Raw genomic sequence first — 14,768 nt, 5'->3', positions numbered from 1 at the left:
TAGATATGAGTGTAAAACATCATGGCTCCATGCATACCACGATGTCAACTCAATGTCAAACGCAATGCCATGTGAAGTCACCCAAGCATCACTCGATCTTTTGTTTGAGGTTCCAAAAAACCCACAAAAGTAAAATCACAAATGTGACTGTACAACCAGCAGCCACTTTGATTAAAAAACCAAAAAAAAAAAAAAAACCAAAAATGCATATGGCACTCTTATAAATATTTTAAAACATAGTTGGGCCAATAATTTTGACCTCATACATATAGTCAAAAAATTATTCGAATTAAAAAAAAAAAAATCCTCCAAATTAGGGGTTATTGGATAAAATCAACAAATTGACGTATTAATCTAGGACTCCTCACTTATTTGTGAAACATTGTAACATTTTAACCTTCATCTTTACATTTATTTATTTATTTTTATATTCAATCAAGAATAGAGAGGTTGAAAAAGATGGATTTTGGTAAGAAATCCAAAAACATATTTTGTATAATATCTGAAATTTTATCGATCTATTAACGTAACTTTTCCGAATTAACCGATTTGACTCCCCCACCAGACACTTACCGAATCCGAACTTTGTTACTATCCTCATACATGATTGTTTTGATACTTTCCCAAGATAAAAACTTGTTAGGTTATTTTGTAAAATGGGCTTGGATTTTTCCCAATAGATGTAGTCAAGTTAGACAATGTTTGGGTTTAAGCCATGTGATAACACTATCAAGGCCTGGCCCATTATCAGCCCTACGTTTGATAAAGAAGGCTATTTAAAGCGACCTGGTTCATTCCTTCAACTCCATTCGCACATTTTTTTTCTTTTTCTTCTCTTCACTTCTAGCCGAGCTCTCGCCATGGGTCAAGGAACTCCAGGAGGTTTGAACAAGCAAGGCTCACCAGGAGATCGCAAGAACGATGGAGACAAAAAAGAAAAGAAGTTCGAACCAGCAGCGCCGCCAGCTCGGGTTGGCCGCAAGCAGCGCAAGCAGAAGGGACCCGAAGCCGCGGCTCGTCTCCCCGTTGTGACTCCTCTCACCAAATGTAAGCTCAGACTGTTAAAGCTCGAGCGGATCAAGGATTATCTCCTAATGGAGGAGGAGTTCGTAAGCAATCAGGAGAGGTTAAAGCCTCAGGAGGACAAGAACGAAGAGGATCGATCTAAGGTTGATGACCTCCGCGGTTCTCCTATGAGTGTTGGAAATCTCGAGGAACTTATTGATGAGAATCACGCAATTGTGTCGTCTTCCGTGGGTCCGGAGTACTATGTTGGTATTCTATCGTTTGTTGATAAAGATCAGCTCGAGCCCGGTTGCGCTATTCTCATGCACAATAAGGTTTGATTTTTGTTCTTGCAGTTTTTTTTTTCTTCTTTTGATTTTGTGGATGATTTTGGAATTAGGGTTTATGAATGAATTTCTCTCTTTATTTTAATTAATTCTGGATTGTAATTAGATTTGATTTCTTTATACGATGGGAAGACTTATATCCATGAATTAGGGTTTACAATTTACATCAAGGTGCATAGTTGGCAATTGGAAACTTAGGATTCGAACTGTGTTATAGACTTAAGAGCAGTTATTGCGACTTTAGGTCAAACTTGTTGGTTTGCACATCCTCAGAGATACATTAGAGATTGAGTGAGATGCGTTTGGAGGAAATACAATCCCATGGATTTTGTCGAGGTTTTGGAAAAAAGTTGTTTTTTTTTTTGGGTATTTTTCTTTGGCTGACCTTAGATTTTTGGGATATGATTTTGATGATAATGATGGGGATGAAAATGTGTGGGTGATTGAGCGCCCAACAAGAGATTTAGTTGTCATCGTTTGTGGAGTTTTTAATCATCTATTTCTTTATAATAGAAAACATTGGTTGGATATTCAAAAGTCAAAACTTGATAGATTTAGGAGTTTCTTGTGGTATCTTTGAAATGTGATAAAGAATAAGAACCTGAATTAAAAAGGTTAAATGGAGAGTTTTTGCAAGTTAGAAAAAAGTACTAAAATGTCTTCCCTCCATCAACAAGGAAGAGAATGGTCTCCATGGAGTTCTTAAAGATTGCTACGAAGGAGATTGCTTGGCTACAGAAGTTTGAGGTAAACTGATTTGAGGAAGATACCAACAGAAAAATCTTTAAGTGTTTTTCCGGTTCAAGAAGAAGAAAATAATTCATTCTTACACCCCAAAGTTGAGGGTGAAGTCATTGGACAAGAAGATAAGGTCTAAGCTAATGTATTTTTTTTTTTCCTTTCTTTTAAACCTTTATCAAAGTCCAGATCTTTTCTACCAAAGTCAGAGGGATTTTCCTTTGGTCCATTTTTCTTAAGATTCATGTTATTGGTTTGAAAGACCCTTTGATGAGTAATAAGCTGTTATTTGTCTTTTGGGCCTAACTTTGAGACATCATGAGAGAAGATTTAATGAAGATAATAGTGGCTATACAATAAAACTCGAAGTACCAACTTAGCTAAGAGGTAAGATGTGTGGAATGTTGTTCCCATGTCCTAGGTTTAAACCCTTTAAACCTAACTTCATTTGATATACAATAAAGAAGCATTCCTTGTGAAAAGTGTGCTACTTTTATAGCCCTAATTATGCCTAAAGGAGGCATGGAAATATTGGAGACTTTTGTCAAGATGAATTTACAAGTAATTGCTAAGTCTTACCCACCATATTAAGGGCATGATGGGATATCATATCTCCTCACCAAGGCAATTTTGTCGGAAGTTGAAAATTTCAATATGGATCCTTAGTAATCATGGAATGTATAGATTTAAAAACAAATAGGTTTCATTCAAAGGGATTATTTCCAAGATTGACATAGATTAGCGTTCCAGTGTATTAAGGTCCAAATTCAATCTTAACCTTATTTTTCTCTTGATCTCTAGAAAAATATGAGGGTATACATGTGTCGTAGGAGAAGGGTGTACGTTGAAACAAGGAAAACCACCCTTATATGAAGAGCTTTTTAAATATTCAAACATAATACTCTTTCTAATTTTTCTTATTACAGCCATGAGGCTTGAGATGCTTGGAAGAGAGTTTCTTTGGAATGTTAGGATGATGAACATAAATACCATTTGGTCGACCGAAAGCTAGCAAGTAATCCTAAGGAAGTGAAAGGACATAATTTGAGATCGATAAATCCCTATTGAGTGAGTGGCTTGGAGGTATGAGGATGAAACAAAAAGCTTATGGGAGAGAGAGAATCAATGTGATGCGGGACACAAATCAAGCAAGCAGTCATAGGTTCCAATGAAAATTTTGGAATTATTTAGGTTGTAGCTTGTTTGGGTCTAGAGTTGATTTTTTTTATTCCTTTTAATTTATTGGGATCAGTTTTAAATGAGATTTATTTTATTTTTAGATGTCGTATTATTATTTTAGAGGTCATATATTAGTTCACGTACTATTCACGTTATTTTTATTTGTCTTTTTTTGAGGGGTCAAATTTGTTGTATTGGATAAATTTTGTGCCATTTGATTGGTTATTTAGTTACCTATCCAACGAGTCCAAGATTTTGCAATTCTGATGAGTTTTGAGAAAGTTATGGCCAAAATGCCGATTGGGTGTTAGTCTTACATGGGATTGACTTTTTGGGTCAAAAGAGTTAATTTTTATGTAATTTTTTGAGTCTATATATATATATATATATCAGTTTTATGGAATAAATTGGTTTTTATCAGTTTTATGGAATAAAAAGAAATTTTACAGTTTTTCTCGTGATTGGAGGCCATCCATCTTGGTGTAATTCCAGTGTACTATCTTCTTCTATCTTTTCTATCATCTTTTCGTTTTTTTTATATTGTTTTCTTGATTTTCTTGAAATCTTGAAGTCTTGAAACCCCTTTCTCACAATCCTTAATCCTTACCCTACACATCTTAACCTCAACCCTTTCCTTTACCCTATAAACCTAGATCCTTAATCATAATTGCAAAATGCTATGATTAAATCCCACAACCAAACCCTTGGGGGAACGTTTGAGGTAACCCTCTTTTAGCCCAAATTCCAAATTAGATTCCTTAACTCCATTCTTTCATCTTCTTCCCATAACGTCCTGCATCACAATGTAAATGCAGTATTGAAAATCTTGGTTGATGTACGAGTGCAGTTGTTTTTATCTATGAGAAGTTTCTAATAACATTCATTATAAGGTGGTAATCAGACAGTAGTTTGAGGTTTTTGGGGAAGACTTCTGGAGTTCATTAATCAATGCAAATGATGGAAGCTGGGGGTGATATGAGACATATTGCAGTGGGTTTGTAAAAGAGTATTCCCAGTGTATTGGTTCACTTCTTCTTTAGTAGTAATTGATGCTTTATCTTTTTTGATATGATGGTATAGAGCATTCCTGCCTTGTCCAAACTAGCTCTCTTCACTTGGATGACCATTCTCAATAAAATCCTCACAATAGACCATTTGATGAAACAATTAGATATCATGGCAAACTTCACTTCCCTTACAATGCTTGTGGTGACTAGTGAGCACCTCAATCAACTTCTTTTTTATTTTGAGTGACAGATAATGTTTGTCAAGCATTTTCTGGTTATTGAAATATTCATTGGGTTAGTCATGTCCAACCTAAGCATTCAATGTTCGAGGGTGGATTTTGTGGATTATGGTTTCATTCTCATTATGTTGATGCATTTGGCAAGAATGGAGAAAAAACAAATTTTTGGAAACAACTTCATATTTGCGAGGTTGGTAATTTGAAGATCAAAGAATTATCATTGTACCAGTTTCACATTATTAATGTACTCTGCCTACATATTGATAACCATGATTGTAGATTACCAATGTCCTCTATCCATATCAAGAAACATTAAGGTAATTCACCTATTTTCCCAAAATATTTGGTGTGATGAAGGATAGTGACCTCAGTTGAATTGCAACAGGCGCACAACTGCAAATTTCTACAGAATCCAATTACTTTGCCATAAATTGCTATGATAATCTAGTTCAGGGGTGTTTCTTCTAGATTCTGGATCCTACATTCCTGGGAATTGGGTACAAACCCAAGTCTTCATATGCATTTACACCATGTCTCCCACCAACTGATAATCTGCTAATTCTAAAGAAAAAGAAATGGGACTGTCAGTGGGGATTGATGGAGTTGGGTTTCAAACCAGTCTCCTTGGAGTATAGGGTCTACATTCTTTATTTTATATAGCTCATTGCTTCTTTTTCCAGATCAACAAAAGTAAATTTCACTGAGAACAACTGAACAAGAAAGGGGTACAAGATAGGAATGTAACAGAGGGTCTCGATAAAGAGGAAAACAATTAAACTAGAACACAAAACTAAGATGAGATGAATACAATCCTGCTCTACTTGAAAACCAAGTCGCATAAGTGAATGCTCTCATTTCTTGGTCTATGGATGTCCAGTGCCGTAACGTTGCCTTGATCATCAGGATAGTACCTTCTAAATTAGATTCTTTCTTTTGGACGATATGGGCGTTTCACACTTTCCATAGGCACCAACAAATTGCATCTGGAATCAAGTTACACAAGGGATAAAAGGCATTAGGAAGCCACCTAAGTAGAGTTCCAAGGATGCTATTGCACATAACACAATTAGCTCTAAAACACCAGATGCAACTACTTGCTTCCACTGTTACAGTTATAAACTGTGAAATTTTCACGTGTGCAATTATTCTTTATTTGTTAAGCCATCAAGTAGTTAGTTGTCTCTATGTTAGATTCTCTTTGGAATGAAGTAAATCATTATGCTACAAAATATTTCTGGTTTCTGGGGAGGAATTCAGAAAGTGCTTCTTTGGTTTATTATCTCTTTCAGGTTCTTTCTGTCGTTGGACTCCTTCAAGACGAAGTTGATCCAATGGTATCTGTGATGAAGGTTGAGAAGGCTCCTTTGGAGTCATATGCTGACATAGGTGGATTAGATGCCCAGATACAGGAAATCAAAGAGGCAGTGGAGCTTCCTCTTACTCATCCTGAATTGTATGAAGATATTGGTATTAAGCCTCCTAAGGGAGTCATACTCTATGGAGAGCCTGGAACGGGCAAGACATTACTTGCTAAGGTACTTACGTCTTTATTTTATTTTATTTTTAATTTTTGGTGATATTGTCGGGGTATATACACGTAGTTTTCTGCTGGTAAGAACGAAAAACTTGTTACAGTATAACTAGGTGCAATCTTTTCATATATTTGCATGCTAGGTTAAAAATGTATGATAATTTTCATTCAAAGTACTAATTGATAAAAATTAACTCCAAAAAAAAATCTTACCATCGATCCTACTTTTTTCTTTTATTTCTTAGAACTGCAAATAATTACTAATTTAGTTTCCTATTAGTATATTTAATTTTCCTGTTTTCTACATCTACATGATCATGTAGCAACCGATTTACTCTATTAACATTTTTAGTAGTTTCTTAGTAGTCAGATTTCATTTTTTGTCATGTGCTTTAGCACCAGATGCAAGAACCGAATGTAGTACACCATGCCTCATTGCGATAACATTTTCTCTATTTTTGTGGGTGGTAGGTTGGCATAAATGAATGTAACTTGTCGCATTGTATATAATGGAAGGGCCCGTGTGGATACAGGAGCCAGAAGTACTTAAAATATAAGTACTTCCAGAAGTACTTTCTAAAGTACTGTCTCAAGTAGTTGAATACGTGTTGTACGTTTGGATGCAAGATCTGAGAAGTACTGTCAGAAGTACTTCTCATAAAGTTTTGTGTTAGGAAACTATTCTGTATTCTGTTAAAATGACCAGAATACCCTTATATGTAATAATTACTGTTTTTAACATTATAACTCAACAACATATGCTAAAAAAAAAAGTAACAGTTACTGTTTTTATTAAATAAAAAACATGATAACATCATTTTATATTCAAAATATACTTATTCTTAACTTTTTTAAATTATACAGAACCTTCCCTAAATATTGGAATGTGAAAAATAAAACCTGTATAAAAACATAACAACTATCATATAATAAAACATGTATCATCATACATAAAATCATATGTAATAATCACACCAACATGTGTAAAATGAAAAGAAAACATTCATAAACAAAATTTATATGTGATCGTCATACCAATAAACAAAGATGTTCATATAGTAAAAACATACTAAATTTACCCAAAAATATAATTTATTCAGTTAATAGTAACTTTTAAATAATAAAATTATATAATTATATCACGTCGATCATAAGCTTCTTTTATAGCTTCAGCTATGATTTCTCTCCTACGTTCCATTTCTCTATGTCTTTCTCGTTGTGAACGTCTCGAGGGTCCAGGCTCATCTACACTCCTAGGGACGGCTTCATCTATATAATCTAATTCTTCGTATATAGCAAATTCAACATCTGCCAAAGCTTCATTTCGAATGAAATTGTACAGTCCCATGCAAGCAATGACGATATCCCTTTGAGTATCAATGGAGTATGTGTGCATGTCCCTAAGAATTGCCCATCTTGCCTTTAATACCCCAAAACATCTCTCTATAACATTACGCAATGAAGAATGAAGATGGTTAAATAACTCCTTCTTTTCCTTCTGCCATGCACCCCATCGAAAATCTTGTAAATGGTAACAGACACCCCTATATGGTGTCATATACCCATCCATCAATGGATAACCAGAGTCAACCAAGTAATATTTGCCTACAAATGAATAATAATTTCATTATTTTATATATATAACGTATAATTAAATGTATTAAGTAAAATTTTGAATACCAACCTGACGGAGGGTGAGGAAATCCTGAATTAGGATTATTTATTGTTTTTAAGAATACGTTCGCGTCATTTGCTTGTCCTTCCCAACCAGCAACTACATATGTGAAGAACATATCGAAAGAGCATACAGCCATTACATTTTGCGTTATACCTTTTCGACCTAAATATCGAAGTTGATCTGCTATTGGAACTCGTGCCCCAATATGAGTACCGTCAATCGCTCCCACACAATCCTTCATATAAAAAGAAATTTTATTTTAAAGATTAAACATTATAATTTTTTTGAATTTAACTTTAAAATTACCTTAAAGAAATGTCAGAATCTTCGATTAGTGTGAATTTGATGAGGGATCTCATCCAAAGAACGAGGCACAATGAGAGTTTTGCACAATTCAAGGACAGCTTTCAAGATTCTATGAAAGTGTCTACTCACGGTTTCTTCAGAACGTTGAAATCGATCACCAACACTTCGCATGCCCTCGTTTTGTCCCAATATCTTCAAGAACATTCCTAAGGATACTTCTAAAGAAACGTTCCTTGTTCTTTCAAGACCCACCTCTTCGTGTAAAGTATTGCATAATTTCTCAAATACATGTTTCTCAAATACACGTGTACTTGCATCAAAATAACATGAATCACTAAAATACAAAACTCCAAACCAAAGTCCTCATTCAAACCCTATTTCCCAGATGATAAGATCTTACAAAATTATCAAACACAGAAATTCCCCAAATTATCTACACTATATAAGAAGTCTTCTTCTCCAAAGTAATAAAGGGATAAACGAATTGTTTTTTTACCTCTTCTTGGAGTCGTATTTGGCGGATTTGTGTGAGTTCACATTTAATACATCTCATCTTAAGAGAAACAGTAAAAATTATGAAGATTTCTTAATGAAACCAAGATCAAGAGAAAGAACTCAAATTTGACACCTCCGACTAAAAAGAAGTCCATTGATGATGCTTGCTTAGAAACAACTTGATTGAAATCTAAAGATTCCTTGTGTCATCAACTTAAGACTAAATTTACCATCTCATCTACACAGAAATTCCCCAAATTATCAAACACAGAAATTCCTATGTTCGAAAATATGAACTATATTTTTATTCGATCGATTTTGTATAATCAGTCGATTTTGTAAGAAAATTATCAAACACAGAAATTCCTATGTTCGAAAATATGAACTATATTTTTATTCGATCGATTTTGTATAATCAGTCGATTTTGTAAGAAAATTATCAAACACAGACATTCCCCAAATTATCAAACACAGAAATTCCCCAAATTATCAAACACAGAAATTCCTATGTTCGAAAATACGAACTATATTTTTTATTCGATCGATTTTGCATAATCAGTCGATTTTGTAAGAAAATTATCAAACACAGAAATTCCCCTTTGCCGTAAAAGATATGAGAAGAGAAATAGACCATCGAATGAGTGTGAGCCGATCGACTTACCTATGAGGAGAGGACGAACTCGCCGCTGCAATCGTCGGAGACGTCGTTGCCGTACTCGCCGGAGGGGAGATATGTTTTCGTCGTAGGTAGGAGAAGGTTTCGGCCAAACTTCTGTCAAGGAGTTAGGTTGAACGACGAAGGTTTACAAAATGAAAAAAACAGGGACTGATTGCCGAACTGACTTGGAGAGGCCGGAGAGACCGTCGTCGTAGTCGCCTGAGGGAGGAGAGGCTTTCGTCGTAAAGAGGAGAGGGTTTTGGCAGAACTTCCTTTTAGGGTTTCGCATGAACGACGAGGGTTTATAGTATAAGAGCGATTTTTTTTGACGGACTGAATCAGGATATATGGAGTAATTTCTAATTTTCACGAGGGTAGTTTTGGAACCGCACCCTATTAATTGACGAACAAATTGGCTCTCCGCAAAAACAGATTTGAGAAGCACTGTTCTCGGTACTTCTCATAGAACTAATTTTACTTTTTTGAAAAATTATTTTGAAAAGTACTTATTCGTCCAAATGATCCATATAGTGCTTCTGGCTCCCTGTTGAAGCCAGAAGCACTTTAAGAAGTCAATCCAAACAGGCCCGAAGTTTCTGGGTTGGTGCTTCGTGGTTAGGTTATATCACTGTTGCATGCCTAAGAATCTCTTTGTGCTTGTGTCGAGAGAGATGGCTCCATTCTACGTTTTGCTGTAATTAGTATTCATCTTCTTAATTTTTTTTTTTTCACTTTTTCGTTGGAAGTTGAAACCTGTTAGGAGTAATAAGTTATTATTAGTAGGGCTAGTATACTCTTTTCTTTATTTTGTTATTTGGTTATGATATATAATACATTGTGCGGCTAGGGTTGGAGTTAATTCGACTCCTCCCACGTTTGTCTCCAATATCCTCTTCTATGCTCCTTCTCAAACTCTTAATCTACATGGTATCAGAGCACATCACAAGAGTTTGAATCTTTCTTTTCTTCTTTTTACTGTTTCTCGGATGATTATATTTGTAACGTTTCTCCAATATCTTCTTCTATTCTCCTTCTCAATCACGTAATCTACAAAACCAATGTTTTTAGAGGCATGTGAGGCTTATGCCTTGAGGCACGCCTCAAGATGAGGCTCGTTAAAAACTCCCTGAGGCGGAAGGTTGAAACTCAAAAGCAGCTAAGGTTTACGCCTCAGACCAAGAGGCACCTAAAAGGCATATGCCTCGGTGTGAGGTGTATGCCTCACGTTAATTTTTCTATTTTGTTTAGCATATATACCAATGTTTTTTTTCTTCTTATGCCTTGTCGTTAAAAACTCTCTGAGGTGGAAGGTTGAAACTCAAAAGCAGCTAAGGTTTTCAGACCAAGAGGCACCTAAAAGGCATATCTTATTTAATTCTTTGTTTCTTTTTTCTAATTTCTCTTTACTTTATTTTATTTCTTTGTTGTTGCTAGTAGCATACAACATAATTGGAACACTTAAAAGTGTATTTGAATATAAAATAGTAATGTATGCAAAGAAAATCACTGAGTTGAGTTGATTTATAAATATCTTTATAGTATTAAGTCTTTTACAAAGTAAGTTATTGAAAGAATAATGCTGAAGTGTCCTCAAGCTGGAACCTCATATGGCACTTCATGACGTGAAAGTGGATAGGAACCATAGATGCTTTTTCACTCGTATCTTGATGCAAAGCATCTATGGTTCCTATCCACTTTCACGTCATGAAGTGCGACACGAGGTCACTCCAGCACGAGTCTTATCGAAAATCAATATTTAATTGTATATTTGTTATAAATATAAAATAGTTATTTTCGGTAGAAACTTTGAATTATTCAAATACAAAATATTTCTTTTTTGCTAAAATATAGAATAACAATGTTTATATTATTATTTGTTGTAATGGATAAAATTTGGAAATATGCAATGGTTGTCCTAATTTTTTAGTCTTTAATAGTAGTTATTTTAAATGTTATGCTGTATATTTAAAATTATCATTCGTATGAGGCTTAAGCCTCGAAGCACTGGCCAACGAGTGCCTTGCCTCGTGCCTCAGTGTCTAAAAACAATGGTTGGAACAACTTTTCTGTGCAACACATCCTGAGCGTGTAAATTTGTTTTGTTTCGTTTAGGCTGTGGCAAACTCAACATCTGCAACCTTTTTGCGTGTTGTTGGAAGTGAACTTATTCAAAAATACTTGGGAGACGGTCCAAAACTAGTGAGAGAACTCTTTAGGGTTGCTGATGACCTTTCACCTTCGATTGTCTTCATTGATGAGATTGATGCTGTTGGCACAAAAAGGTATGGTCCTCAATGTTTGATTTGTATTTGTTTTTCTTAATGAATGTTGCTGGACTATTTCAGATTTAGTATGTATATTACACAGGTACGATGCCAATTCAGGTGGTGAACGTGAAATTCAGAGGACCATGTTGGAACTGTTGAACCAATTAGATGGTTTTGATTCAAGAGGAGATGTCAAAGTAATTCTTGCAACAAACAGAATTGAAAGCCTTGATCCTGCATTGCTTCGACCTGGACGAATAGATAGGAAGATTGAATTCCCTCTTCCTGATATCAAAACAAGGAGGCGCATTTTCCAGGTACACCTATGTGCCATTATTCTGTTCAAGATGTCCAATTAGTGTGTGTTTTTGGCCCATGAATGCAACTCCAATATGTTTACTAAGTGTTCATTGTACTTGGTAATGCAGATACACACATCAAGGATGACTTTGGCAGATGATGTCAACTTAGAAGAGTTCGTAATGACTAAGGATGAGTTTTCTGGAGCTGACATCAAAGCAATCTGTACTGAGGCTGGCTTGCTTGCTTTGAGGGAGCGCCGTATGAAGGTGTGTTTTCTCATTCTTGGACTAGCACTTCTGTTGTTCATATTCTCAAAAGACTAATTCAGTACTTTATATTTGTTTATTGCTTTTAGTAGTATCGATGGATAATACGTTAGGTGCACTTGAGATTTTTCACCATTGGAACTTGGAATCTTTTTATGGATTGTGTCGTGACACTGTCCAATCAAACTATTGAGTTATATTACATATTGATATAACTTAGAGTCAATGTCATTAGCATTACTTAATCTACTTGACACATTCAATTTAATCTGATCTTTTTTGCCTCTGAGCTTTCTTTCTCTACTAACTATAAGAAATTGCCTCCAACAATACAACCATTAAGTCCAGTAATAATTGTAAAAAGGAAAGCTCAAAGCGGAACTTTCTCTGGAGACCTTGAATAGCTTTTATTTATTTTTTTTTTTTGCTTTGAGGATACGGCTCTGAGGTTTTGGATAAATTTTATTTAAAACTCATATCTGAGGTCAAGGTGATCCGCAAAGGGACAAAAAGAAGTATAAAATTTTCTCATTGCCCACCCTGTTTACAATAGTATCCCATTTGAAGACAGTTCAATAAGTTCTTGACCACTTCCACATAAGTGTTTAGAATTTTGAATATTGATGACAATAGTTTGTAGGTCTTTATTGGCTGTTAAGCTGCATATGAATAAGATATGAGAAGGGTTTTCCCTTATTCTTGCATCCAAAGATGCTCTTAATGGACCATTTTAATCTATTTTAGGATTGAGATTTTTTCTGACTTGGAAAGATTCGCTCCCGTATTTTTGTAGATTCATCATCTTAACTTTGAACCACAGTTTTCATAGAACCCACATAAGTCGGGTCGCTTGAGAACGCTCGACAAATGTCAAAATGGGAATTCCAAGTCCAAAGAAAGGAAGGAAATCATCACCACCAGCGGCAGTTGTCTTTGGGTTTGGCAACGAATGGAAGAAAGTAAAACTGAAGGAGGGAAAAAAAAAAAAACTACCCCAGTTTTTTTCTTCAAATGACCATCATTTCTTCTTTTTTTCAGTGCAAGTGTTGATGACCAAGCGTGCATGCCTTTATCTTTGAATTCTTTGCCCTCTACTGTTTTTTGTTTTTTGTGGTTGAGTGTCATCGTTGGGATTTTTAAAGCTCAGGGTGTACAGTTAGTTCCCATCACGCAGCCTGCATGCTGCTCAAAACCTCTTCTGCAAGAAGATATTCTTGCTTGGCTAACAAAATTCTTTGAGTTTTCCTTAAAAATATTTGAATATTTGAAGATTATTTACCTTTAAAATGATGTGGTACAGGTGACACATGTGGACTTCAAGAAGGCAAAGGAAAAGGTAATGTTCAAGAAGAAAGAAGGGGTGCCTGAAGGACTCTATATGTAAAAAAGGAAAAAAAAAAAAAAAGACAAAGCAGTCCTGTCAACTTCCAAGGTCATTTGTTTACGTTACTAGTTTTTCTTGCTCAAGTGCTTGTATACTTTGTATCAGTCCAGGATGGATTCTCCATCCCTTTTGGTTTTGATATTTATCTTTAGTGATACGACAACATTCAAGAGTCCATAGCCAACAGATATAACTTCGCAAAGTTGGTTCGCCTCAATGCTATATATTTTATGATCCAAAGAATGTACGTTAGATAAGATTAGATGACCCTAACTCCATGGATTGATATGCAACCTATAATATATCTCTTGTGCAACATCGGTACAATGGTCCCATATGCATGGATCTAATATTGGTCGTGGCAGCCTTCAATCTCTTTGATTATGAACAAAAGCTGTTCTTGGAATATAAGCCAGACCAAAAGTGTATGGGTGCATGTGTCCCAACAGTTCCAATGGTATACTGTCTTGAGATTTTGTTAGGTGACGAGATATATTGGTCTTCGCCAGCTCACAAACTAGAGCACGTGGTCTATGATAACTGCCTACCACCTCTGAAACAGGAGTTGGTGGGTGTTGGTCCCATTGCTGCTTGTTCCGTTTCTTTGGATGTGCATTGATTGGGCAATTAGTTAGGACATGATTGGTCATAATTTTTGGACTTTTATGCAAACCATAGCTGGACGGATTGGATTAATTGATGGAAGTCTGGAGATGAGACTTTCGGGGCGTTTGGTAGCTGAACCGACAAGTTGCAAAACTCTAGCTGGCCCCATGAGATTTGAAATCTTCAGCCCATTCCAAACATTTTTGCCCATATAAGACAAAACATGTTGTAGCTTACGAGTAGTTTTATGTGTATACGGATCCTAATCCATATATATATATATATATATATATATATAACACAATTGTAGGATTACCTTTGTTACGGGTACGGGGATAAATGATTCATCTTATTTTTCCTCTTTTAGTTTTTCTGTTTTAACCTTTTTAACCTATTTTATTATTCTTCTTCTCTAGTCCTTAAATCTCTAAGATTTTTAATAATAACTTTTTAGCTTTATTGTTTTTTCACTTTAACCCCAAAGAGGATGAGGCATGAGCAGGGGTAGATTTAGAGTGGGGGCACTTGCTCCCACAAGAGTTTTCAAATTCTATGGATTAATATGCTATTGCGACAGATTTTAGTGGCAGATAAAGAAATCTGTCATTATTGCCCCCACAATTTTTTTTTTCCACTCTTAACTGTCCCCACAATTTTTTTCTACTCTTGGTTGTCCCAACATGAGCAAAATTGGCTCCGCCCCTGGGAATGAGTGAACTTTAGTTAATATAATAAAACATAATGATAGGGCCTACTTTA

At 35.3% G+C, this 14,768-nt stretch overlaps 1 protein-coding gene across 1 annotated transcript; it reads left to right on the top strand.

The window, feature by feature from the left end:
- The first annotated feature begins 813 nt into the window (after positions 1 to 813).
- On the top strand, positions 814 to 13,566 carry LOC147381291 (26S proteasome regulatory subunit 4 homolog B). Its single transcript, XM_086430613.1, has 6 exons — positions 814 to 1,340; positions 5,805 to 6,050; positions 11,296 to 11,465; positions 11,551 to 11,767; positions 11,879 to 12,019; positions 13,320 to 13,566. Exons 1-6 carry the CDS (start codon positions 861 to 863, stop codon positions 13,401 to 13,403), a joined length of 1,338 nt encoding a protein of 445 aa, XP_086286739.1. The 5' UTR covers positions 814 to 860; the 3' UTR covers positions 13,404 to 13,566.
- Positions 13,567 to 14,768: the final 1,202 nt, after the last annotated feature.

The sequence above is a fragment of the Akebia trifoliata genome, unplaced genomic scaffold (genome assembly GCF_017979445.1).
Source record: "Akebia trifoliata isolate Shusen 1 unplaced genomic scaffold, ASM1797944v1 Contig00603_ERROPOS1908002, whole genome shotgun sequence".
Taxonomy (NCBI): Eukaryota; Viridiplantae; Streptophyta; class Magnoliopsida; order Ranunculales; family Lardizabalaceae; genus Akebia; species Akebia trifoliata.
This window is presented reverse-complemented; position numbering and strand designations above follow the sequence as displayed.